Here is a 27,887-nt window from a genome sequence, read left to right on the forward strand (position 1 = left end):
GAGTTTAAGAGAAAGTGAAAAACACACAGAGAGAGGTGAGGTGGTGAGTGAGCCAGGTGGCCGAATCGTTCCTGCCACCTCATTAGTGGCGATGACATCACAGCTGATTTCTCCTTAGTCGGCTACTACCGCTCCTCTGCTCCTCAGTTAACTACTCAGAGGAGTAGAGCTACGCTGCTACTGAGCAGACTGTTTGATGTAGCCAACGACTCCGAGCGAGTAAAGAAGAGGTTGGCTTTGTTCTGATTGGAGAAGCCATTTTTTGGAGTGATCACGGCTCAGACTTGTTGATATTGCTCACATACATGCCTATGGCGAGCTTTCTAAGTCTTGTATAATCTAACAAAGCCAATGTTTCACAGGGGACTAGCGCCTTCTACTTCCCAACAGAGCTGGCGGACCGTCAGCTCCATTTGTTTTTTTCCCCACTCCTTCTCTACGCCCACAACCTTCTCTGTGTATCTCGCCCGCTCATTCTGTGTCCCACATTCATTCAAAAGGGAGCAGAGGCTATAGCTAACCTACACACAAAACAGTGCCCATCTACCTTTAGTTTAGTTGGATTGTGACTGGTTGCAGACATACAAAACAGTTTCTAGATTTTTTCTTTTTTTTTACTGCCTTTATTTCCACAGACATCAGCCAGACCTTTCACCTGCACTGGTAAAGTGCTGAAAAGAAGGGGAACAGTGTGGAGAATGGTCTGGCTGTGTAATTGAGCACATAATTGACTTAATTGACTATGTGATGCAAGTGATTACAGCACTAAACCTCATACAGAATCATTATCACAATGTATTGGTATGGGTGTCCCACAGCCATACCAATACATTTACATTAATATTAAAAAGCGGCAAAACTATAGGCTCTAGCAACAAGGCAAAATGGACTGTTGACAAACCAAATACAGATATGCATGCTTCTATAACCGAGCATTTCTTTCATCGTTTTATGAAGTTCACAAGGGTGGTGGTGGCCTAAATGTCAAAAAAGTGGGCTAAAGACCGGAAGGTGGCTGCTTTGAATCCCCAGACTGGGTGGGGAAAAGTAAATGAGTAACGCTTTCCTGTCCCTCAACATTTACCAGTGAGGTGCCCTTGACCAAGGCACGTTACCCCCAGCTGCCCCAGTGGAACTGGTTACTGTCCAGTAGGTGACTTGTGGGTGTACTGAGCATCTCCTAGGTGTGAATGTGTGTAATTGTATGGATGTGAAGCAAGGCTGAATTGATGAAAAAGAGCGTGCATGCTCAGCAAAACACTTCCTCGGATGATTCAAAGTTCAAACAGTGTGTTTCAGTATGAATCAGACGAGCTGCAGTAGAAAAGAGGCAAATTATAAATGAATACTGGATATTGGATTGTAGACAAACCATATACAGACTTCCATTCTTCAACATTTCTTTTATTGCTCCATTGTGTTCTCAAATACTGCTAGATTCAAACAAACTACAAGAGGCACCCTCAGACTTACACAGCAGGGCTCAAATGACGACAGCTTGCAGACACACTCAGACAAATGAGATAAAAGTCACACAGACTTTAATTTCCCAGCATTTGTTTCATTATTTTACAATGTTCTGAGGGATGTCGAATCAAACAATGGCTTTTTACTATGTGTTTGAACTCAGTGCACCGCGAGCGTGTTTGTGAGAAACTCTATCATAAAACGGGATATGAACGGAAAAACTAAGAGAGTGAGCACGGCTTCAACTGATGTCTTCCAGTTGTGTGACCTCTCTTTCCTTCCCTTTCTCTCTCGCTCTATTTTCTGTCTCTCTCTCTCTCTCAGTTTAATAAGGCCAGCTGTAGAGTCTGGCTCTCTTGGGAAACAGCGTAGAGTGTGGCTGGAGCTGGGGCTGAATGAGGCTGAAATTGGGGCTGGTGGGGGGGGACAAGTTGGGGGGCGAGCACTTCCGACCATTTTCCCCATGCAATACACCATGCAGTCTGGAGTCCTGGCAGCCCGCCTCCTTCTCTCCCTTCTTCTTTCCCTCCCTCCTTCATTTCCTTCCTTTCCGTCCTGCTTTTCTCCCTCTGTCTCTCCTCCACCGCCTCCGTCTTTCCCCCGGTCCCTTCTCCCCTCATTCCCTCCTTCACTTCTTTTCCTCCCACTTTCCCCCCATCCCTCCTTCTTTTCTACCCTTCCCTCTGTCCTATTCTCCCTCCCACCGTCTCTCTTTCTCAGTGAGGACAGCAGACAATTACTTTTGGTAATGACCCTCTCCAGACGTCTGCTCAGTGGCACCATAACAAGTCCAGAAACGCTTCCCCTCTCCCCTCCTTCTATCACTTTCAGCACAGGCTAAAAACGACCGTCCAAGGACTAGGATAAATAGCTAAGTTGATTATCCCTTGGAGTCTCTCTCTTTCTCTCTCTCTCTCTCTCTAGACGTCTGCTCTGTGGTACCGTATTGGGTCCAGACCTGCTTCCGAGTTTTGACAGGTCCCTGACCCGCGCCAGAATGGTTCAGCTGGGTTGGGACTAGGGGGGATGTGTGTGTGTGTGTGCATGTGTCTTTTGTGTGTGTGCGTGTGGATGTGTGTGTGTGTGTGTGAATGAGGTTGGGCCTGGCTAAGTTGGTGGGTGTTTTTCATCAGACTAATGAATAATACGTCTGAGCTGAGAGAAGAGTATCGAGCGAGAAGAGAAGAGGAGGAGAAAGGAGGGGAGAGGAGAGGGGAGGGGTAATGACTATCAGATGGCGTTCTACTACTGTGCTGCTGCTGCTGCTTTTTTTAAAGGGGAACACCACTCAATTTAAGAATTCACATATGCGATTGTTATGCCCTGGAACTGTGCAATCAGTATTTGTGAACATGAACAATTGTATCTCAAAGTTAGAAATGAGAGAGATAAGACTGTAATCTCTGATGTCACCATAATGTAAAGCCTAGCACTAGTGACAAAAGATGGGAGAATGACTGTGGACCCAAAGGAGGTTTACTGAAATGTTTACACCCAAATAAACTTCACATAGTTGTACTGTTTGCTCTTAACTGGAAAATGTGTCTATATTCTTATCTTCCTGGATACAATCAGTCACATTTTCCATCATTTCTGATTCATTCGCTGCACATCAGCATGACATCCCAGAGTAGGAGTTGGGCCAAACTCTTCCCTGCCTAGGAAGACAGTTGTGAATCTTTATTAATGCAAACTGAAATGTTCCTTGGGAATTAAGTAACATTTCAATACTGAAATTTAGCAGCATTCCCTGGTGTTTCACACCAGTCATGATAAATAGTTTGGTCATTTGTCATGAACACTGAAACTTTGAACAAATTGTTGCATAGTTCACAGTTCAAGTTAGAGGAAGTTTAGGGGTGTAGCTTTCTCTTTTAAGAAAGCAACACAATTCTCTACAAGAAAAATGAGCACACACCTTCCTACCTCCTGCTAAGGTTAAAACTGTCATAGATCAGTCAACAAATGAAAAGTATCCGTTGGACCTTGCACCCTTTCTAAGATATATTCTTTGACATTTGAATTTAATTTGTAAAAAAGCAGCAACAAAAGCGGTAAAGCATCCATTAACTAATTCATTGGATATTTCCATCCTATGTTTTATGTTATGTTTTATGTTATTAAGAAAAAACTGTTCAGTTCAACAAGGACCTAATGAAAGTCTTACAGTCTCTGAGCGACATCAGCACATGTACATGCTTTCCATTCTGCCAAGCATAAGTATTGCCTGTAACTGCATAACCATGTTATGCACTGTCTAGGTTTTACATTGTAGAGCTAGTCCATATTTAATGTAGTTTTATGTAAAGTATTTATGTGAATTCTTATACTGTATAAGTTGTAAATGACAACCAACATTTTACGGTCAAATGCAGGCACACTCAACATGATTATGGTCTATGTTGTAGACTAGGTCTGCATATGTAATTTTATTTAAATTCCACTATTACTATATTGTAATGTAACTATTTCCTTTTCTCACAACATTTTGCTGGCAAATGCTGCCATGTGTTATTATGAAAAGACTTAAGTCTACATTATACCAAGTCAAATGTTTTCTGCCCTGCAGGCAGCAATTCTGAGAGAAAGGGATACTGTGTTAGACCAGCCACAGGCTCCTGGGAGATATGCAAATCAGAGAAAGATCATGCTAATGCATGTAATGAGTGACCACAGTGAGTGGAGCTGGTTTGGAGCAATGCACCTTCATAGTGAGCAGACAAAATATATCTGAATACAGTCTGAGGTATAGTCAGTAGCCAAATTATTTGGGCAGTGCGCTAAATTTGCTGTTGTTTTTTTTTTTTTTGCTGGGTTAATATTTCAGTAAAGTTGGAGGCAAATAAAGACCCAAAATGACATAACATACTGCTCTTTGACTTTAGGTTTTTATTCAGTACCACTGATTTCTCTGTCATCACTGCCCATAATAATGTTCTCCCTTTCTACAGTATAGCTGACTGTGAACTTTTCGTTGGGATTGACAGCATCTGTCTCTCTTGCTGATATACTTTGCCTCAGTCTGGACTTGATAAGTCGCTTTTCATTGATTTCAATGTAGGACCTTTTGGATAGAGGATAATAAAAGACTTTCACTGCTATGCTGACAATACTGAACTGTATCTTTCAGTTAGAAATAATCTCTGAAGGTCGGTTGTTGTATCAGTGTCCGGCTGATTTCAAGGACTGGGTGTCCTAAAACTTCCCTGAACTAAATCTGCACAAAACTTGGGTCTCTTTAATTAGCCCTGAACACGTTTAGACAAACTCAGCTGTCTTGGTCTTGGTTTAACTCCAAACCTCAAGCGTGTGTCTGTGTAGGATTGACTGATGTTCAAACCTTGAGCAACATACTAAAAAGTGGGCTCAGAGGTTTTTGCAAACCTGTTTTAAACAAAGATTAATTGCAAAATATGATTGTGTTTAGTGACACTGAGAGACTTTCTACAGGGGGTTGACAAAATAACAGAACCACCTAACAATGTATGAATATCAACCTAATAAGGAGAAGGGCCATTCTCCTTCAGAGCAGCTAATCCCCCATTTAAAGCTGCCATAAGTCCTGGTCTGTGTGTACTGCAATTTTGGAACCATTCTTCAACAAGTGAAACATCCAGTTCTTTGAGGAATGAAGGAAATGGAAATCTACTTCGCACTCCATGCTCCAGATCTTAGCCATAAAAGCTCAATGACATTTAGATCTGGTGATTGAGGAGGCCATGGAAGGCTTTTGATTTCATCCTGGTGTTCATGAAACCACTCTTGAATTTGTGAAGCAGTGTATGGGGCATGATCATCTTGGAATATGGAAACATCCTGAGGGAGCAGTGTTTGCGCCACAGTGTGAACCACGTCCTATAAAATAGCTGCATATTCCTTGTCTGTTATATGACAATGCAGAGCAGTTATGAGAACTACTGACTCCCATGAGATGGCTGCCCATCCCATTACAGATCCACCAACATGTTTATCAGCTGGTAACAGACACTGTGAGTTTAAGGCATCTTTTGGCTTTCACCAAAGGTAAACACATGCAGATGTAGAAAAAAAAAAAGATGACTCACCACAACATATTTTTTTCCATTGCTCGGTGATCCAAGTTTTGTGCTCCTTCACCAGGTTATGCATCTTTGTGTTTTGGCTTTAGCTACAAGTATAGCTGGTATAAATACCAGCTTTGTGAAGCTCATGATGCACATTTTTTGATGAGACTGCATGTGTCACAGAGGTATTCAATTCTGTGGTGATTTTGAGTCCATATTTGTGGTATTTAACAACTATCCTTTTAAGTATGGATCTATCCTTGTTTGTGAGCTTTGACTTGCAATCAGTGTTCCTCCTTGCCGAGGCAGTTTGTCCGTGTTTGGCGTACACTATCATGTTTTTCAAGACTGTTCCCTTTGCCAGAGCAAAACCAATTTTGCAGTTTTTGTGGCCGATGCATCTGTAATTTGGGCACTGACTATTTGACCTCCTTGGAACTGGTCTCTTGTTGCTTTGAAAACTCACATAAAAGTGATGATACTCTTTTAAAGCTGGCACATACTGCTAATTGGCATTCAAATGAATAAGACTATCCTGTGTAGCTGCCTTTAATTGTGATTTAGTTTCATCAAAGTTCTTTTTCATGTGGTGTTTCTGTTATTTTCCCCACCCTCTATATACCACTCACCTATTATGTTGCTTTTATTTATGATATTTTATTCATTGCAAAACACTGTGTACACTGTGAACACATCTAAAACATCTAGAAGGTAATCTTAAAGCAATGATGTAACACTCTGAATTAACTCTGATGTTGTGGAACCATCAAGGAACCAGCCTATAACAGTGATAACGATGATGTCACTCAGCAAAAATATTGAAACTGGGTCACTCAGTGAGGTGACACCCCTAGGTGTGGGTTATTGATCCAGGGTAAAGTTGATTGCAGAGGACCTGATGGGGCCCTGATGGTTTGCGAGGGGGTGCCACTGAGGACCAATCACAAAAGTCCTGCTGGACACGGCGTGTTAAAACTTCACCTTCGGGTGACCTATCAATGCAGAGTAAAGGACTTTGTGATGTCCCGAGTGCCCTCTGTGTTAGGGGGCGCCACTGGGTGTCAATCCCTAATCCTTTTCCTGTTTTTCTTCACCAGGCACGTATAATGTTCTAGGGAAAGGTCTGGAGTTGAGTGTCATTTCTTTTTACAGTACGTCCCCTGCTCACTGCTCCATTTAGACAGCGGTTCGATCCCCACCTAGCACTAGCCGACTCCTCAGTCCACTTCCTCCCTCTCATCCCAACTGCCCCAAGCACTTCCTGTCTGTAATCAACCACTGCAACCAATATTGGCCTCCGTTCATACAGTCAGTACCACAGCATAAACACTACCAGTCAGATTGAAGGGTAGAGATAGACAGGAGGAAGGCAGAGAGGGAGAGAGAGAGAGAGAGAGAGAGAGAGAGAGAGAGAGAGAGAGAGAGAGAGAAAATGATGAATGCTGACTGTAACATTGTGTAACTGACAGATTATTCATAGCGCTATTAGTTTTCAGCAGCAGCTTACTGTTGCCAATCTACACATTAGAGGCATACCAGCAATGGCAGTTTGGTTTAGGGTTTTCAATAATGTATTATTGAGGATTAGAGAGTTCATAGTTGAGTACTACATCGGTTGTCAACCTTTAACCACCGCACACTAGAAGCAGGACACAAAGTTCCAAGGTAAATCAGTTTCTTGGAAATAAAACGTAGTCTGATCATGCATAAGAAAATGGCAAAATATAAAGAACTCGTGGCCAAGGATCGAACTGAATTAACTTTTAGTAGGAAGAGCAAAATAGGCTGATTATATCTTGATGAGGCTAGTGCAATACTTTTGTTATATATTGATTTTGTCACTGTTGAGCAAAATCTGAAGGCAAAACTAATCTTCAAAACTGCTGGAACACCAGTAAGCCTTGTCATACATAGTTAATTTGTACCTGTGTGTCAGTGTAATGCCCTCTCACACTGTGTGTATGTACGTATGTATGTAAGATAGATAGATAGATTGGTGTTTCAACAGTGACAGCATGACCAGTTATTCAGATATTTTTACATTGTATCTTTCATTAGAAGCAGAATTTATTCCTTCTCTTTTCTTTTAATCTCTTTCATTCTGTGTCTTGTCTCCCACTACTTTTCTCACACTCTCTCCTTTCTTCCCTCCGTCTTGACTCCCCTTGCTGTCTCGTCTAATTCTTTCTGCTCTTTGAGAGGAAGACAGATTGTTATAGGGAGTGTAAGAGAGTAAAAGTTGCAGCTCCCCTACTACAAGCCCCTGAGCCTCCCCTTCATCACCAACGCTCCAACCAAAAAGCTGAATCCCCAGAGGTTAAAATAGTTGCAGGCCCTTCAACGTCACAACTTTTTACAGATAAAAGGCTTTGGCCATGGCTAAATAAACCCAGCTCCGAGCTCCAGCCACGAGCCCAGCCTGAGCCTTCAGCTTCCAGCGCTGCGGCCGCCCGCCTCCAAGCCTGCTGTCCAGGGACAAACAGCACAGAGGGGGAGCAGAGGGAAAAAAAGAAGACACAGGGAGAGAGGCAAACTCTTATTTCACCACTCAAGCTTCTCAGCTTCTTGCTGTCAAGAAAACGGCTGAACAAAGTATCACTTTTTTTTACCTTTACAATCCCAAGTTCCCCCAGTCCTGCCTCTTGCTTCCAGCCTGCTCCTAAACTAGGCTGTCAAATAGTGCAGGAATAAGAAAATGTCATCCAACATGGAAAAACAGGCGGATTGGGGAAGTCAGTTGTTTTTTGTTTTGGGTTGTTGATCCTTGCATTTAGAGCTTTAAAATGGTATATTAGATAATAGATGTCCATAGATTACTTTGTTTGAATGATTGAATATTGAATCAAAATATTGATCAAGCTTTTTCTGATGCAAAAATTGGTCTCCTGTAAAATTAAATGAGCATGGGTTCGCAGCATTTGGTCGAACGTTTGCAGCAGTAAAGTAGAAGTCCACCCTAAAACAGATTTCAAATGTGTTTTTCTTGACGGTCATTTGACCGTACAATCCAAGATCATAGACGTAAACGAAGACGTAGATGAAACATATTCCTCCTGTCAGATGAGAACCTTTTATCTCCCAAAGGTCACCTTCCCAGAATAAGATAAAAACATTATTACAATATAACAATGAATTTTTCAGTGTGCTCTATGGGCCCTAAGTTCATAAAACCTACCCAGCAAATGAGGTATCCATATAAACCTTCAATCCAAGTAAAGAAATGAAAAACAAATGAGTTTTCACACAACAACAGGGATGATGCATGTTCTGTTTTAGGGTGGATTTCCCCTGAAACAAACTAGTGTGCGGCCAAAACAACCTCCTGCCGATGGTTTGCCTCTTGCCTCCGGTCTCCCTGGCCTGCTTCTAGACAGCAGCCGAGGGACCCGCACAGCTCAAAGGGAGGAGCAGAGGAGCCCTTCGGCCCTCCCACCAGCTATAAGACCAGAGGCAGACGGAAACACTCAGACAGCAGGCACACGTGGAGCACCGAGCAAAGAGAGGGAGGGAGACGTAGAGAGAGAGAGTGAAAGAGAGAGAGAGGGGGGGAAAGTTGCAGTCAAACTGTTGCCACTGGCCAGGAATAGTTTTTGCTACTGGGACTGAAACAGACACAGAAACAAAGGACTCAGAGAAAGGTTTATAGACACGAAGAAAAAAAAAAAGGAGAACTCAACAGTCATTTGATTTCAACATATCATTATGACTTCTGTTGCTGTCTTCCAAAGGATTTAACTGAAGGAGGAACTAGTGTTTGGGATGTGAAGTGTTTTCTGTATGAGCCAAGAGAGAGAGAGACAAGAAGGAACTGGAAGCTACAGCCACCTGCGACACTGCAGCAGCTCTGTGGTCAAGTTGATCTTGAGTGCTGATTTAGGATCAACTCACCTGTATCCAGTCGAAAGCTTAACCATTAGTGAGCGAAGTTAGAAACTAAGCATATCTCAGCATCGCAAGGGCAACATCCCTCTATACGCTGACTCACCTGGCTTAACAAAATTCAGCAAAGCAAGAGAAGGCAGCTGGGGGAAAAGCACCAGTTTCAGAGGTGGACATCTTTAATTGGCTGCACCAGCAAACCGGAAGTTTGTTCAGCAACTTCCGATAACAAACAGTAAACGACAGCGGTCGAACTTCAACAACCGACAGCTTCTCTCTGGAGGAAGTCTTGCCAGGACAGATCAGTAGCCGTCAGACCATAGTTGCGGTGAAGATGACATTCGCCATGCTGCGAACGGCGCCTCCGGCAAGCCGCTTCTTGTACAGCGACATCGCCCTGCTCTCGGAAGATGACGACGAGAACGGGAGCGAGGGGTCGGGCTCAGAGGAGCGCAACACCACCTCCTCCCCACACTCCGCCGCCTTCCGTCTGTCCTCCTCCTCTCCGTCTGCCTTTCACATCAAGGTGAACAGGAAGAGGAAGCTGTGCGGGGGAGGAGGAGGAGGAGGAGGGGGAGGGGGAGGAGGAGGAGGAGTAGGAGGCATTGTGGGGAGGCTCGGCCCCCCAGGCTTGACCCCCCCACCTGTTGGGGAGGTCCGCCAGAGGAACGCAGCCAACGCGCGGGAGAGAGATCGCACCAACTCTGTCAACACGGCCTTCACAGCGCTGCGCACGCTCATCCCCACCGAGCCCGCTGACAGGTACAGAGCAGCTTCATGCAGCAACACTAGACTTCTCTCACACGCAAATAATCAGTGTTTTTGTTATCACACCGATATTGATAATGACAGGTTACATCAAATTGGCCTCATACAACTTTCAGTTGGGAACCAAAATAGGGAAATGTAGTGCCTTGCACTGGAAAACAAACAAACTTAAATTCTTAGACACAGTGAAAAATTAATAAACCCCTGCATACTGATTATGAGTGTATATTTATCATGAGTGGTGTATTATAATGTTAGAGATTACGTTATACTCCAGTGTCCAGGCGGTGGCCATTCTAGACTACAGTGGTGATGAATAGGTTTACCACCTTGTATTATTATACATCAACCTTTTATTCACTGTCTATGTTCCTCATAGTAATATCACAATACTTTGCCTCACAAATTTTATCAAATAGCATTGTTGATATTTTCATGGGTATCTTATTGTTTTATTGTCTTATTGTAATACTTCCTTATTCATACCAATAAATCTTGTTTTGATTTGATTATTAGGAAGCTGTCAAAGATCGAGACGCTACGATTGGCCAGCAGCTACATCAGTCATCTGGGAAACGTGCTGCTCTTGGGCGAGGGACTTCATGACGGACAGCCATGCCACGCCCCCTCACCACCGTTCTTCCACTTAAGCTCCTCCCCTAATCGAGGATCTGACCAATCAGCTCAGCCCAAGCACATCTGTACTTTCTGCCTCAGCAACCAGAGGAAAATGGTGAGCGGACGAAAACCATAAACTGATGAACAAGAAACAAAATAAACTAAATAAATAAATGAAAGAAAAGATCAGGTCAAGTCAAACCAAACAGTTTCATACCATAAACCCTCCATCTAATTAACAAATTCCCTTGAAATGTCAAACAAACCATTTGATCTAAACAATTAAAACATAAATAGATTCCTGGTCTCTGCAATATAGCAACTTTTCCCTGAATTAAAAAATAGAAAAGCACCAAGATTGAGCCAATGGAAAAGCTGATCATACAGTGAAGCTTCTTTTGGGAAACCCTGTGGTGGTTTAGGGTCAGTTTGGTGTTTAAAGCTGACCTGAGATCAGTGACTGTGGCTATAAAACAGATTGGCCCTCAGGGATATTAAATGGAGAACCTCTTTAAAGTCCTCTTTGGGGGTGAAGGACTGTGTATTATTGTACTGTTGGGGGTTAGTTTTACTTGAGCAGGTGGCTTAAAAGTTCAAGGTGGTTTCGGAAACTCAGTGGACATTACAGAGGATAGAGGTGTTTTTCTGTGTGCTTATGAAGGACTGGAGTCATAGGAGGTGAGAGAGGGACGGGCCGACAGGTGGTGGAGAAGTGACCTCAAACTGTCCCGCTAGAAGGGTCAAACAGTGTAACGCCTACAGCCCTTTTCACTGTAACAGACAGACAAAGTTTGCACTGCTGTTGCGAGAACTTCTAACTCCAATTGTGGTGTTTTTCTTTTTTTTTATTTGAATTTAAAGTTTACAAGGGCATTTATGTACTGAGTGAGTTTTATGACCCGGGAGCCAATGAAACCCATCCAAAACCATGTGTATAATTTCAAAAATGCATTGACGTCAGTCTGAATATGAGAAGGTTTTAATCATAATTCCTGAGAAACAGACCGGAGATACAAGCTTTGGTCACTTAGATCGGTTTTATTCCAATGTATTAACAACATAAAGTACAAATAATTACTTGTACACTTTGTTATTACATGGTGTTGTTATACCCATATAAGTACATAATGTATCAGGGAAATTTAGAGAGTATTATTGTGTACATTTGTTAATATACAACTTAATAATACAGGAATAAAGCCATTGTTAAATGTTGCACAAGATTTTCCTCTGACAGCAACAAAAAACAACTGTCATTTCAGTGACAGATCAGGTCGGACTGGTGTTGTATTCCCTCGAATACAGATGCATGAAGTTGTGACGCTTTTTACAAACCTCCTCCACTGCTGTTGCACTGTTGGTCTGCCCCCTGAGAGGGAAATCTTGATAAATCTTGCAGGCCGTTGCAGTCTAGATGCAGGATAGAGGGGACTTCATCCAGCACTGGGTTCACAATTCACTTTAGACTGTATCAACACAGGAAATGGATGTAATCAAAAACACTCTCGGCAGAAGAAGGTTGTCAATCAGATGAATAATGGAGAATGAAGGCTCTGTCACTGGCAAATAAATACCGTTTGTACTTATATTTCGACTTGATTGAAATCAAAGTGAGGTGACTCCAGCGCCGACTTCAACAATAACTAGCCCTCTGTAGGAGATGATAGAGAGGTGAAGTCCGCTCAACTTTCCCCCTCTAACCTAGCCGCTGCCCATTTAGCAGGATTTATGGGTAAGGAGCTGACATCTGGCAGACTCCCCCATTACCCCAGCAGTGTGTGAAAGCTAATACCCTCCTCAGTGTCTAAACCCAGAGACCCTTTAGCTGGGGGATAACCCGAGTCTCCGCAGTGTGTCTCTCCCTCCTCCCTGAGTCCCCCTCTCCCTCCTCTCTGAACCTCTGTGTGTGAAAGCCTAGACGTCCTCGGTGTCTGAACCCAGACACCCTCAGCTGGGAGATCACCAGCGTCTCCATGGTGTGGAAACCGACCTCTTTCCCTCTACCTCTCTCTGCTATGGTCGCTCACGTTTTGCCTCCTTCCTCCCAGAGTCTCTCTCCATCTCTCTTGTTCGTTTCCTCCCTTATTCTCACACTCTTCTCCTTCTCTTATTTTCCCCTCTCTCTCCCTGTCTCCTCGTCTCTGTGTGTTTTTTCCTAGGCCTCTTTCTCTCTCTTTCCCCCACCACCCCTCCCTCAGCTCTGTGTGTCTGCATATTGATCAGTCTAGTGGAGGTCAAAGCTGTCAGTAGCAGCTGTGTAATACTATCTGCTGCTGTCAACTCAGTACTGCAGGCCTGTAAATGCATGCTGGGTAGCAGACAGTTCTTAGACTTTTTCATGCTAAAAGCCCCCCAGACAGACAGGCTTTTGGCTGGCCACGCCCAAATATGGCTGCTTTTGTTATTTTGACGTTACATATCTTGTTTATTGTTCGTCGTATGTTATGCTCTTTAACTTCATGTTTTTTTTTATGGCTATCACTGTCACTAACAACATTTCTCTGTTATGCATGATATACACTGAATGCACAAAGCATTAGGGATCTTTTCATAAAGTCCACTGATGAGGTGAATGCAGGTAAAAGCCATTATCCCTTATTGATTTCCCTTATTAAATCTCTACCAATCACAAAGGAGGAGATAAAGAGAAGCAGACGAGTTAGAGAAGGATTTTTAAGCTTTGAGACAATTGATATAGATAGATGCTGATTGTGCAAAAGAGGCTACAACTCAATATCAGGAAGATGATCCTAATATATTGCACATTCAGTGTAATTTCCTACATTACATAAAATAATCCCACTGGATTTCCCTTAAAAACTTTCCTGTTTGGTTCCAGTTATCATTATAGCGACATGTTTCACTGATGACACGCTGGCGTACGTGTAAGCCTAGTTTACATGCTCATCACTTCATCAGTAATGCTGGGTCAAAATGTACAGCATATAGAAAACCATCCTTACTTGTATTCTAAAAAGGCCGTTAAACTTCAGTTGAACTAATTTCCCCTTTAAGTCCCTCCTTAAAACCTTTATGCTCCATCGATACATAGCATGTAGCATAGCCAGCTAACAGGTTAACATGGATAACAACCTGCGTAAGATATCACAATATTTAATTACGAAGCAGCGGTGCTGCTATAACAAAATGGTGTCTCAGGCTTGAGCATATTGCTGAACATAGAATTGCCAAATGTGTCTGTTTTTGTAACCTTGAAAGTTATTTAAGGAGAAGTGTAAGGGGTGCCTAAGTTCAGCTGGCGTTTAAATGGTTAAGTCTGATCTGCAGAACTTGAGACCATTTCATTTTTCCCTGGAAAAGTGGCTATACAGTACATTTAAGTGGGCTAAAGGGCAGAGTCAGTGCTGGTGATTACGGAGAGGAAACGATTGTGAAGGTAAAATGAGACATTCTGTCCTGAGTGCTCTCTTTGTATGTTTTCATGGTCATTGAGGTTCATCACAGCTGTCAAGATTGCTTAGACCAGCCACCTCAATTACACTTATTTCCAATGTGGGAGAGGGTAAAAGTGAGAAAAGTATACGCTCATTTCCTCTTATTATGTATGTATACAGTATAACTATTTCAAAACAAACAAAGTACTAAAAGTAGTGACTACTGCACAGAGAAAGGTAAAGTATTGCATATATATTCAATGGTATAGTATTTTGATTTCATTATACTGTATTCTTATGCATATTATCCAGAGAGATTTAAAGTCAGTGCCTACAGGTGAAGAAGGATATGAGGTCAATATACTGTATCATCTTGTTAATCAGGGACCAACCAAGTTTTCCAAATTTCAAGAGGCACATGAAGATCTATGTTGTGAATACTGGGGCTTCCCTCAGTGTGAGATAGATAATCAATATCATAATTTTTTTAAAGATTTCTGAAACCTATGCAGTGTTGCTGAGGTTCCTAGTCACAGTGGTGGCCATAGTGGAAGTCTATCCTACTTTACTACTGTAGCCTATTATTTTCATAGGGATATTGCAACACAAACCTTAGACTGTATCTCTTGACTGGTAGCCAAGCTATTGAGCCTTCTAATGGATGAGAGTTATTTTTTAATTTTCCAAACAATTCTGAGGAGTAACAGCTGTTTAGGGTGGAGAGACAGTGCAACACTAGTGTACTGCTGCTTGTGGTACATGCAGTAAAAAGTGGGACACTAATGACGGCTACATCTGTAAATGAAATGCACAGGACTGAGGATAGAGGATTGAGGTGTGCTGAGAGTTGTTCAAATCCCTGTGCTGTCTGCTTGATTTATCCAGATATCCTGTGCTAGGCCTCTCTTCCTCTGCCGATCAGTGCAACTGTCAGGTATCTGGCTTCAACCTACCGCAGGAATACTGCATTAGTACAACTCCTTTAATTATCTTGGCTTTCACATCTCCAGCCTACCTCTGTTAGCCTGAAAACATTTGTATTCACCTGTAATGACCCTGAAACACTTAGTAGCAGTTGTGCATCAGTAGCAGTGCTGGGCAGACACCAGGCTGCAGTAGCATAATGTTCAGCTTAATACTCAAATGATGTTTACTGAGTAATTCTACAATAAAACAGAAGGGAACATGCCTTAGGAGAAGAAAAACAAAGCTTTTTGAATGTAATAATCTGTCTACTTTGACGTTTAATAGGCTACAACACTTGGAGCATTTTTACAACTACCTCCACAATTGTGGCTTATTTCTTTTGGCCAGAATCAGGGACAGGGTCAATTCCATTCAATTGCAAATGTAAATAGAAACTGCAATTCATTTGCCAATAACAGCATTCATGCTCAACTTTTTCCTTATAGGTTGGATATGACAATTTTCTCAAGCCACACATTTTCCAATTATTGAATTTTAAAGAGATCCCCAATTTACTGAACTGAAAGTGAACCGAATCCAGCTCAAGATATTTTTATCTAGAAAGAAATTTGAAACACACCGTACATTAGCGCAAAAATGTCAAAAAAAAAAAAATCACTGCATCCAGAACAACATGTCATTAAATCAAAATCAAGCTGGCTACAATGGAAAATTAAAATCTGACAAAAACTATTATCATGCTTATAATGTGGTAACTACAAATAGCCTGCGTTCTTTTGAGATGGGGAAAATTAGTTGAGTTTATGTGTATTTCCTTAGTATCTTCAATTTGTGTATTCAATTTGTGCATTTCATAGCACAGCTCGGATTTGACATTTAATTCTCGCTTCAAGGAATTTATAAATCAATTCAAGAAAGCACAATTGGAATATTTGGAATGAAAACAAACTGAACTTTTTCAGTTAAATAGCAGATGCACCAAATGATGTACACTGTTGCTAATACTGTGAATAGTTCTAATTTAAATCTGGGCTGCAGTAAAACTTTTATATGTGATTATTTCTGTGGGTGGTTGGAAAGCAGGGCGTATGGAAATACACTGGAACTAAACTGCTTTGTGCAATAGGAAACTGACCAATGTATCTGTTCTTTCTACGTGCGTGTGCACGTGTGTGTATGTGCGTGTGTGAGAGAGAGAGAGAGAGAAAGAGAGAGAGAATGGGTCGACGTATCTGTGTGAGTGAATGAATGAGAAAGACTGCATGTGTGTGTGTGAGAGAAAAAAAGAAAGTGTGCATGTCTACGTGTGGGTTTGTATTACACTACTTAGTGTGTGTATGAGAGTGTGAGTGTGTGTATGAGAGTGTGTTTGCGTGTTTATGGGAGTTTATGTGAGTGACAGAGAGATTGTATGTGTCCATGTGTCTACAGTATATACATATACGTATACACACATACACACACACACACACACAGGCTGTTCCCTATGTCTGGAAGTCATTGGCAGTGTAGAGCAGAGCAACAAATGAGCTAATTGTTCTGTAAATGATTTATCCTCTGGTGAGGCCTGTAGACCCAGTGTTTAATTCAGCTGCTGCTATTAGAAACACATTGACTTTGGGCTTTGATGGTGATGTTAAAGAAGCCTGGAAACCACGCTCTGTGAAACGCCCTCTCTGCTTACACACACACACACACACACACACACACCCACCCACACATATGGCACGTATATACATGCACACTAGCGCACATACACACGGCCATAGAAGCATACACAGGCAGACACACACTCAGACGCTCGCCCACCCTCACGCTCATACACACACTCAAACGCTGACACGTGCGCACACACACACACACACACACACACACACACCACAGACACACAGACACTTTTATCACAGGCATTACATTCAACTTTTTCTAATTTTCAATAAACTCCCTTTTCAGCCAGGGTGCAGCTCTTTGCTTCTTCAGAGACGCCAAAAAATATATGATTACTCAGTTAAGGAGCCCTGGATCGAGATTCTGCTTTCAACACTTTCGAAACTAATGGTCTACAGGAAGTTAGAGAAACAGAGATGGAGACGGGGAGAGAGAGAGTGAGAGAAATAGAGAGAGAGACTCTAAGGGATAATCAACTTTGCTATTTATCCTAGAGTTTGGACAGTTGGTTTTAGACTGTGCCGAAAAACTACACTTTGGTTCTTTATAGAGATCAAATGAAGCGTGCACCTAAGAGAGCTTTAATGCATGGATGGGACATGTGCAGAAGCTCACTAATGACTGTGGTTTTACAGTCGTTTGGTTATTAGTCTGTTTTTACTGGAAAAAAGCATTACGTCACTTGGGTGCATGAAATAGAAGTTTCAAGGTCATAGATGAAAACTAAACTACCCTCATTCACTGATAATGTTAGTGTTGACTTGCAGTTAATGTTTTGTGTCTGATGTTAAGTCATGAAGAGAACCAACGGCTTCGTCTGTTTGCTCCTCATTTCAAGCTATATTAATGAAGTGCATCGAATGTGGCTAATATATTGGAGGCGATTTTCAAATGCATACTTGCCCATGTTTGGTGTGTGTGTGTGAGTGTATGTGTGTGTGTGTGCCTACATGCATGGGTCTGTCTGTGTATTTTCAGTGCAGATGGAAGCAGTTAAACTCTAATTTAACACCAACAGGAGAAGCCGGGTCAGATAGCTAACAAAATCTATTAGCAAAACTATCATTCTGTTGTCATTTAGTCATTAGGGAAAGGGTTGCTCACAGAGCAAATTGAAACAAAACTACAGAAAACTGAGCTGGGGAGAAAGCAAATCTAAAACAGATCTAGTGCACAGAGAAAACCAAAACCTCGGTTTAAATTGTACAGTCTCTAAAAACAATATCTATTAAGCCAAGCACTGATGCTAATGACACATATTGGCTACTGCAGAGTGCACATCTCAGCACTGATGATAAAGTGCCGGTTAGTGTGTAATGTATCAGAATTAGGTCATCGAAGACTGGTGAAAATGATGTTGGTGTTGTTCTGGAGTCATTATGACAGATTATTAAATTGTGGGAATAATTAAATACATGTGCGGCTGGCTGGTGCGAATCACATCTGAATAGGTACTCTAAGATAAATCAAGTGTTTTTTAAAAGCCATCACGATGCCTATTAGCAAACCGCTGGGTCAAAGTGAAATACGTGTCTGATGTATCCAAGCCACATAATAGCATGCTGTGGCTCATTCGATGAGTTAGTTAGCTTAATTTAATGTCTGGATTTCTCTGATGTGTTATTTATCGGAGCATTTTAATGTCTGTCTATAATTTTCTACAATCACATCGATGATCATTTATGAGGGAACTCAGTGAAGCTGATATTAGACACTTGAGGCACTAATGCAAATTCACTTAAATGTGACTTTCACTCGATAAAATCGTCTGTAAGCTAAAGGGATATTGCCAGTTTTCATTTCATGGTTGAATACCAATCTCCTTATACGATTGTCGGGCCAGTACCCAAGTGGAATTATTTTTTCCAACCAGTCATTCCTCTGCTCGTGCAGCCAGAAACTAAATTAGATGTTTGTGTTTGACAGAGCGGCTTAACGCAGGAAAAGAGAGTGCATGGAAAATCCACGGTTATAGGTAAAGGAACACCCCAGATTGAGTTTCAGAAAAACAATATTATGGATTCAAAGTGGGTGAATTTGTAGAGTTGATAAGATGCCGTGAAGAGAGTATTTACTATCTTCATATTCAAGTTAAGACAGGCCCCTTTCACCTTAATAAAACAATAATATTGTTCCAACGTGGTAATATCATTATATTGTATCTAAAGTAAATATCATCAGGTAATCATATTAGTGTCGGACAAATCACTCCCCGGAGAATTCAGTGGTATGTCTGTGTGTGTGTGTTTGGAGAAAGTGGGCGGGAGAGAGAAAGAAAGAGAGAGAGAGAGAGGGAGAGCAGAGATGTCATCCGACCATGCCCTATTAGTCTTCAGGAGATTGTTTTGACTACCAGGTCCGGCTTAAAGCCCCCTTGTCCTGTTTTGACTATACCAGTTACACTCCAGCTGAACTGCCCTCGCCAAAGACTCATCCACAGCTGTGTTCCCTGAGCTGCGGCTCAACACCCACACTGAGCTGCAGGCCTAGTGGATCCCCCACATGACAAGAATACTATAGGATTTCATTTAGCCTGGGTCACGAGGTCAGGTCAAATAACTCCGTTTGGGTCCTGGGCTAAAAACAGAATGTCTGCAGGAGTAGTTTCATGCCAGTTAGATATACTCTTCCCTAAATCGTCAGAGCTCATAGCAAAAGGAAACTTTGTGATGAGGTGTTGTAATTTACTTTTGCTTTGTAGTTTATTTTTTGGTCTACCCACTTTCCCTCAACCTGCCTCATCTACTTTTACTTCCGTTAGTGATTTCCCAGAATGCCTTTCAACAACCCCCAGAGAACACGCCTGAACTTGTTGCATCCAGCTGTTGGTTTTTACGTGTAGGTGGAGAGAGCGATAGTGAAAGTGATAGCGAGTTTTTCCATTTGACACAAAATGCAGCATTTCTGGTGGCTGCATTGCATTCTGGTCTATTGAGGCTACTGTCAGTGGAGAAATTGGTATCTCTTCCTCTTCTATGATGGATATCTACCTGTCTGATTGTTGAACGTTGGTGCCAAATGATAAGTCTAGAAAGAAGCTCTTACTCTTTGAATCTGAGGCACTGACACCAAAACCTGACGTTTACCGTTGATGTTTTAGACAGTCGGAAATTGTTCCGCTATCAAATCCATTGTAGCTGCTGGAAATCCGTTATCTATGTTTGACCAGTTATCCATGAGACTAAGAAAAAAAACACATGCACATAGCTAATAGCAATCCAATGACAATCCTCCACACTCAGTCCAGCTGGAGGAGGGATTCACATTAACATGCCTGTGTCTCCTCACACTCACCTCAATCAGTGGGAGGACCGATTCCTTTCCAATTTCAATGATCTCACTCTCATCACGGCTTGATACCATTCCAGACACCTACCCACCTTTGTTGATGTCAGTCAAACGACTTTTTCCAAACACCTACACCTTGTGCATGGTCAGAGAGGAAATGTGTAACAGGTGTTCGTCTGATGAGAGGAAGGAGAGGGGGAGAGGAAAGGAGGAGAGGATTAGTCAGGAGAATAGGAGAGGGGAAGAGAGAAGTCAGGAGAGGACAGGACTGGCGCGGAGTTTCAGTAAAAAAACAGAAGATAGAGCCATTGCAGGGTCAGAAAAACACTACTAAGAATTTTCACCCAGCACCTTTGTGTACTTTCGGCATGAAATGAACTTGTAGATTATTTGGGGTTAGTCACCTTGGCGATTTGTCAGTATGTTCTTCAACTAAAACATATTAGTCATTTGGTTGTTTTTGATTATTCTCCTCCATGTATGATTTAGTTCCTGGAAATGAGCACATTTGGTTTCACAATCATAAAGTATTTGATACATTTAGTTTTTTTTTTCTTGCTTCCTTTCGTTTGCAAAAGGACAATAAGGTGAGGAAAGCACTTTTTCAGAGATTTGTCGGCTATGAGTTTACTTTTGGTAGATGACAACACTGAAACTTAGTTAGCAGAGCAGAGATGAGTGGCTTCACGTGTTAGATACCTTTCAATGGTCTGTTCGATAGGTTGACAAAATCCTGCGACTGTTGGTTGAAAAGGAATTTCTTAAGTGGTGGATGGCCTGAGAACTGAGCGGAGCGGAGGCAAGGTGAGGAGGGAAAATGTGATGTTATTTTCCTGGCCAGATAGGGAAAGTCTCCTCGCCAGCCAGGAAATCAAGGCTGCTCTGTGCTGATACCACAGATAAATAGTCAGCATATCATGCAATGCTGCCGTACATCAGCTGACCGTGTCACTATCGATCTAGGTTACCAAAGTTGATGTACTGTATGTGTGTGCTTGCGTGTGCATAGTATGCCTTCATACATGTGTGCATGCAGCCAACGTTCATACACTTTTTCAACCCGGGAGCCAAAGTGCAAACACAACCCACAGAAACTCCCAGTGACTGCAGTAAAACAGTCTCAGTGTTGTTCACCTACCAAACGTATCTTAAAATACATTTTCCCATGTTCCCTAAGAAACTTGTTCATTTGTTAAAACAGTTTAAATACAGATTATTTTCATATGTAACATATTTTGGAAACTAGTAGTAGCAGTAGTATTCTGTCAAATAAAACACATGCTGGTATGTCTTCCAGTGCTGTGTGATTTTACAAATCACCTTTGCAATAAGCAAATGATCAAATGTAGTGCTGGTGCCTGGAAAAAGATGGAAGCAAAACATGGAAACATGGAAATGGTAACACAAAGATGCCAATCCATTTTTTTTTTTATCAGTTAGAAGATGTCAGTCTTAGCCCCTAATGTTACACTAACCCTGCTGCTGAATTGTATGAACCAGATATTTTGTCTCTCACCCTAGGATACAGACTCATTCAAATACATTAACACTTTTGTCTGTTTGGATCCTGATCCATAGTTAAACAAACCAGGGATAGAGGAACTACCTTTGCAGCTATAGAGCTTTTGTACCTAAAGAGCAATATAAAAGAAATCAGATCCAGTTGTGGTTATCTGTCACCGATGTCTGACAAATGGATTAAATGTGAATAATGAATTCGATCTTCTATTCCTCAGCCCATTCAACCTTGTAATCTTTAACCTGATTTCAGTGCTGAGACCTTGATAATGTGAGATGCCTTTTCTCTCTCTTTCAGAACAAAGACAGAGACAGGAAGACGGCCATCAGAAGCTAACGACGAGGACGCACAGCAAACGGATAAAATGCCAGTCCAGCATCTGGGACTTTGACAGTGCTTTCAGTGATTTTTCAATTACTCTCCCAGTGCGTCTTGAAGACTTTCAAGACTTACCATGCTTCTCAAAGACTTTTGAAAGACTTCTATAGCACTTCCAGGACTTTCCAAGGACCTTTGCAATTCGTTTCATTTTGTAGACTTTTTACAGTGCTTTTACAAGAACTTTTTACATGACCTTTCAGAGTGTTTTCAAATATGTCTGAGGCACTTTTCAAAAGATTAACAGTACTTTTCAATGACTTTTAAAGGGCTTTCACATGCTTGTCGAGAACATGAAGAATTTTTTTTAACAGCGCTTTTAAGGGACTTTTTACTGTATTGTTCAAAGACTCCGCGACTCTTTGTTCAGCCTCTGAGTCTAAAGAGCTTACGGCACATGATCGGAGAACACACAAGACCTATCTTTTATGAAAGACGAATTTGTATTCATCAAAAGCTGTGTGTTATTAATGTGTAAACTGAAATATAAATGTATATTTATGTGACATAACATTATATAATGAAACTATGTTATTTAACGGGCATATCACGTTCTGGATGGATAATGAGGATTACTTGCAAAACATTGGCTATTCTCACATTCACACAATTTATTTTAACATTCTCTGGGATGATTACAACAACATAAAAATACATGCTGGAACTTTTGTGGTATTGGTATTTCTAATAATCATTTTTAAGAGTGTCTTGATGCTGGAAAATAACTAAAGATGACCAATAAATGTTTGTGTATATCTGGAAGTATATTTCATCAATATGTGATATTTTCAGCAGATTGTACACTTCATCCTAATCCTCCGGCCATTATAGAAGCTCCCATTGTGAATCTATCCTGTACTGCAGCCTATTAATTATAACATATTAAGTACAACAGAATTGAGATATTCTCAAATGAAATGATGGCCAAACCATTCCTTGCTCATTCAGGCAGCTGGGAATATTTAAAAAAAACCCAAATCTTTTTCACCAAGGAAGCAGCAAGCATTAAGTGAAACTAACTCCACCTGTAGCTCGCATCAACCTAACTTCACTTTTAGACTTGACTAACACTCATCGCCGCTCGGCCCCTGTCCGCTTTCACTGATACATCTATCTTTCTCTCTCTCTCTCCCTCTCTCTCTCTCTCTCTCTCTCCCTCTCTTATTTCCTCTTTCTTTTCTTTGTTTCTCTTTCGGGGCACCCAGCTCTAGACAGTTGCCATTCTGTTGAACGGAGATCAGAGTAGACAGAGACAGAGAAGGATAGAAGATCAGGGGAACAGAAGGGTTTTTCAGGAGCAGAAGAAAGGAAAGCAGAAGAGAGAGGAAAAAAGGCACAGATTGCATCTGCAGGTATGGCTACTTGGACATCTGCCTGTGTCCCCTCGCTGTCCTCTCCTTTACCTTTCCACATGCTCTTTCTCTCTTTTCCTCCTCTCCTCCTCTGCTCTTCCTCTCTTTTCCCTGGAGTGCCACTGGCCAGGGTCTGGTTGGTGATGGCTTTCCAGCGTGTTTAGCCACGCACCACATACCCCCTCTCTCTTTCTCTCCCTATCTTTTTTACTCTTTTTATCTATCTATCTATCTATCTAGGCCTCCTCCAATCCCTCTCTCTCTTTCTTTCTCTCTCTTCTCTCCCACTCTTTCCATCTCCCGCTCCCACTGTCCCTCTCTTTCAGCATCTCTCTATACTGTTTGTTCTCCTTCCACTGAGAAATCTGTCCAGTGCCTCCATGGAAAATGAGCGGGGCTCTAGCGATGCGGAATGTTGTCTTACCTTTTATTTTTTTTAGTTTGTCACATTTTTTACATTTTGTGTTTTTAATCACTTGGTAGGACGGAGCTGAATGCAGAGTGGCGCTACACCAATCTGGTCCTGCAGCAAAACTTGCGACAAATACAATCCCAAGGAAAATCAAAGCACCGATTGCCTGGAAATGTTACATCAGAAGCCCAATGTGATCACTGACTCATTTTGGCTGACAGAGACACTGTTTCTTTTCTAGTATAAACTGTCAGGGAAAGAGGAGTTTTTAATGTAACCAATCCCCAATACTATAATCCTCAAGACCAAAAGGTTTGAGACGCACTTTGTGTCAAATGTAAAACTCTCCTTCATTCTACTTTAAGTGAGACAGAGATTGTCTTAGTGCTAAGATGTTTTTAGGGGGAATAGGCCGGTCATTAATGCAGTCTATAACCAGTCTATTTAAAACTACATAACGGGAGCTATTTTCCACTATTAAGTGAAACATGAATGGGTGGTTGTTTTAAATGGAGGCAATCAACCTGCTGGTCCTTGCGACCAAATAGTTTGCACTGGTTTGGTGTGTCCTAATGATTTTTAACAATACTAACAAGCTGTTTCTCGGGTAACTGAGGTGCCAATTATGAGTCTTTTTCCAACAATGTGACAAGTTTCTGGTGAAGAAAAATAACCGACAGTTCAAAATTCAAACGTCACTTGATCGTACTGCCAGCAAACAGTTTTGGTGAAAGGGGCACTGGAAAACAAAGCTGATTTATTGTGTGTATAATCTCACAAACATCCCAAAACTATAAACAGTCATTTATACAGTTAATGTGTTTGAACTTGTCCACTGAGTGATGTCATCTGGAGGACACTTACTCGATCTGTTGTAAAATAACTTGCAAAAATAATGGAAGTGAAAAAAGTATAAGTTAAAGTGTGATGGAGGGATACTGACTGAAAAATAAAGTTTCATCGCGAAAAGACTGCTTTATGGGTATAGAAAAAAATATAGTACAGCCAAGTAATGAACTAAAGATAGTTGCAAAGTTCTTCCTGGAGAATCAATTACACCAAAGACAAAAAGGACAAAATGGAGTTCTGGCATATTATGCTTGAAATGCCCTTTAAACTGAAGTGCCAGAGCAGATTTTTTTCTCCAGAATGTAACACAGTGTTGAGCAAAAACAACAGACCAAATCTCAAGTTAAGGTATCCTTTCATTGTAAGTGGTCCCCGTTGCTTGCTAGTTCCTGAAACAGAGGTTTGAAAAGCACTGGGTGTCTTGTTTAAAAGATCTTAGATCTATTATAAGTCAGCGAGACAAAGATAATCTTACTGCTGAGAGTTTTTTTAAGGGAAGCAATAGTTTTGAAAAGCGCTGTGTGTCTAGTGTGTCCTAATGACTTCTGGTCCAGTTAGTCTGAGAGTCTGATCTCTCTAGCAGGCCGTCTGTCTCTGCAGCAGAGAGGGGGGGGGAGAGGAACTGGTTACTCCCACACAGAACAGATCAGGTTCCCCCTACGCCTACACACACACTCACACACACACTCCACACGCATGCACACACGTCTGCGCACACACAGATGACCGTATACACAGACGCGCTCAGCTCAGACACAGATGAACTTACATATGCGCTAATAGATGGACGTATGTGGGCGTATACGCACACGTGCAGTCACACGCTCGCATGCACACACACACGCTAAGCAGAAGGATCTGTGATATAGCTTAGCTGTCTAATGATCTCTGTATTTTACATTGATGAAAACAGATCAGCTGAGGGGCAGACTGCTGTGGCGTATTAAGTGGGCGGTTTTGGACCAAGGTGAACCGGAGGTTGGAGAATCGACTGGCTCTCATTATCATCATAATGGTCTTTGACAATGATGCCCCCATGGAAATCTGGTGTTTGGCTACCGATAACATAAGCAATAAAAAGACAAAGTCAAAGAGCTGCTGTAGTTTTTACGCTGGCTTTGGGAGAGGCTTAGGTGGCAGCGATGCCAATGGGGCTTGAAGGCTATCTAGGAAAACAAAACAGGATTTTGAATCAAACAGACAACTGGCAGAACCCAGTGAAGTCATAAACAAGGAAAACGCCAACTTGGAAGGTATTTAAATGGCTTAGGAAAGAATAAGATGTCACATAAGTGTTGTCATTCACATGAAACTTAAGGCTTTAAGTCCTCTGGTGAGCTCACCAATAATTTGAAAATTACACTGCCAATTGATTTCCCTGTGGCACACCTGAACCTTAGTGGGACTGTGACTTGTGGAAATGATCATACATCGCTTTCTAAAATGATGTGATTCACGTTCTTTACTTGCCTCCATCTGTTACTCTGTACACAATCTAATAATACAGAAACGCCTTCAGCAGAAACTTTACAAATCTGAGTGTTTTCAGAAACATTTAGAAATTTGAACAATGTGAAAAGGCTAGTGGATGATGGTTTTTAATGGGGTGACTATAGACTTTAGCCCCACCCACCACTGCAGTATACTGACTGAAGTATGAAGTGGGTGAGTAGGAAGCAGACTTGACCGTAAAATTCCACTTCAATAATCAAAATAATCAAAATGACGCAACTCACTCAAATCCAATTTGTTTTTAATCAGCGTAGTTTTTGAATGAGGCTCTTGGACTCGCTCTCATTTAAAAAAGCATCTACTAGTCATTTTTATTGTCTATTTTTATTTTCACTATTTTTATTTTTTTTGTGCTTTTTTAAAATGTTTTCAACGGCCATAACATGAGAATCGATGCAGGAGTCAGGAGCACTTCCTGTTTTTTTTCCAACCCACTTGTGTTTTTGCGCTCAGATGGCACCCAGCTGAATAAGGCCTATTAATTAAAGACGGATAGGTAGCGCAGGTTTTCCTGAAGCATGACCTCCTGTTGACATTGGAGCAGAACTTTCCTCTTGTATTCTCTGCTGCTCTGTCGGCCTGTTGGCCAACTTCCTCCCTCCACTTGAACTGTCTCAATAAAACAAAAAGAACAAAGATATAAAATGTGGGGGAAAGAGTGAAATGCACCTTTAGGAGCATTAGTCTTTCTAACCCAACTGGGATCTGAGCTACACACACACACACACACACACACACACTCACACACACACACACACACACACACACACACACACGGCAGGAGGCTAACTGCTCCAAGTGGGAGCTGTGCTGCCGAGGGCCGGATGAAAGGAAACACTAAAACTACAACGAGGGAAAGACAGGTGGCCAGTTTGGCAGCTCCATACACTCACACACACACACACACACACACACACACACATATATATTTACACACACACACACACACTCACACACACACACACACACAAGCTCCTTCCTCCTCAAACCCCTGTTGTGCACACCTGTGAAAGTGCCAAAATCCTGAACGCTACCTCTTTCTGCTCACTCTTTCTCCGTCTTCCTCTCTGTCTTTCTTTCTATCTCCCCTCTCTCGTTATCTGTCTCCTCTCTCTCTGAATCTCTCCACCCCCCCACCCCACCCCCTCTCTCTCTCTCTTTCTCTCTCTCTCTCTTAGTCTCTCTCTCTCTCTCTCTCTCTCTCTCGCTCTCTCTCTGATGGCCCCTCTGTGTAAACATTCCTCTGGTTAGCTAGCAGCCTGGCTCACCTTTAATTGGTTGTTAAAAAGACATTTCCTCCTGATGAGGATACCACCATGGAAGCTTCATTGTGTGCGTGTGTGTGTGTGCGCGTATTTATAAGATCAGTATATATATTTGTAAGATTGTGTATGCATGTGTGTATGGTGAAGGCCTATGTGCCTGTAAGATCACTGAGTGCACATCACTCATGTACTCATTAATCATATTCAGTCACCATTTTCAAAAATGTTTCCCACAAGTGACACCAAAAGACCTCAGAATCACAGAAGAACCTTGTTTTTCCAGTCCCTCAGGAATGGAGGTGATTCAGAAGAATGACATGTTCAAGATGTTTAAATTCACTGAAATTGAAATACCAGAACATCACATAGAATGTGTATTTTAACGTTGAACAATTAAAGGGAAATGTTCCCCAAAACAGAACTCACATATACTCTAAGTATGATTTTATAAATCAATCTAAATTTAGGAACCAGTTTCCCCCGTAATATAAAATCGGCCTAAGCAGAGTTGGAAATGGGCCGGAAAGCACTGGAACACTGTTCCATT

General features: G+C 41.8%; 1 protein-coding gene across 2 annotated transcripts; it reads left to right on the forward strand.

The window, feature by feature from the left end:
* The first annotated feature begins 9,088 nt into the window (after positions 1 to 9,088).
* On the forward strand, positions 9,089 to 22,609 carry LOC139916195 (basic helix-loop-helix transcription factor scleraxis). 2 transcript variants are annotated; one of them, XM_071904998.2, is made up of 3 exons: positions 9,089 to 10,151; positions 10,674 to 10,890; positions 21,870 to 22,609. In XM_071904998.2, exons 1-3 carry the CDS (start codon positions 9,724 to 9,726, stop codon positions 21,906 to 21,908), a joined length of 684 nt encoding a protein of 227 aa, XP_071761099.1. In that variant the 5' UTR covers positions 9,089 to 9,723; the 3' UTR covers positions 21,909 to 22,609. The 2 variants fall into 2 exon arrangements, with proteins under 2 accessions (XP_071761099.1, XP_071761100.1); XM_071904999.2 differs by lacking the exon at positions 21,870 to 22,609 and adding an exon at positions 13,413 to 13,438 and having other exon boundaries at positions 10,674 to 10,894.
* The last annotated feature ends 5,278 nt before the right edge of the window (positions 22,610 to 27,887 follow it).

Source organism: Centroberyx gerrardi, chromosome 12 (genome assembly GCF_048128805.1).
Source record: "Centroberyx gerrardi isolate f3 chromosome 12, fCenGer3.hap1.cur.20231027, whole genome shotgun sequence".
NCBI lineage: Eukaryota > Metazoa > Chordata > Actinopteri > Beryciformes > Berycidae > Centroberyx > Centroberyx gerrardi.

Coding starts and splice junctions, on each gene's coding strand:
- LOC139916195 (XM_071904998.2), top strand. CDS start 9,724: ATGACATTCGCCATGCTGCGAACGGCGCCTCCGGCAAGCCGCTTCTTG. Junction 10,152..10,673: donor CCCACCGAGCCCGCTGACAG/GTACAGAGCAGC, acceptor TTTGATTATTAG/GAAGCTGTCAAAGATCGAGA. Junction 10,891..21,869: donor TCAGCAACCAGAGGAAAATG/GTGAGCGGACGA, acceptor TCTCTCTTTCAG/AACAAAGACAGAGACAGGAA.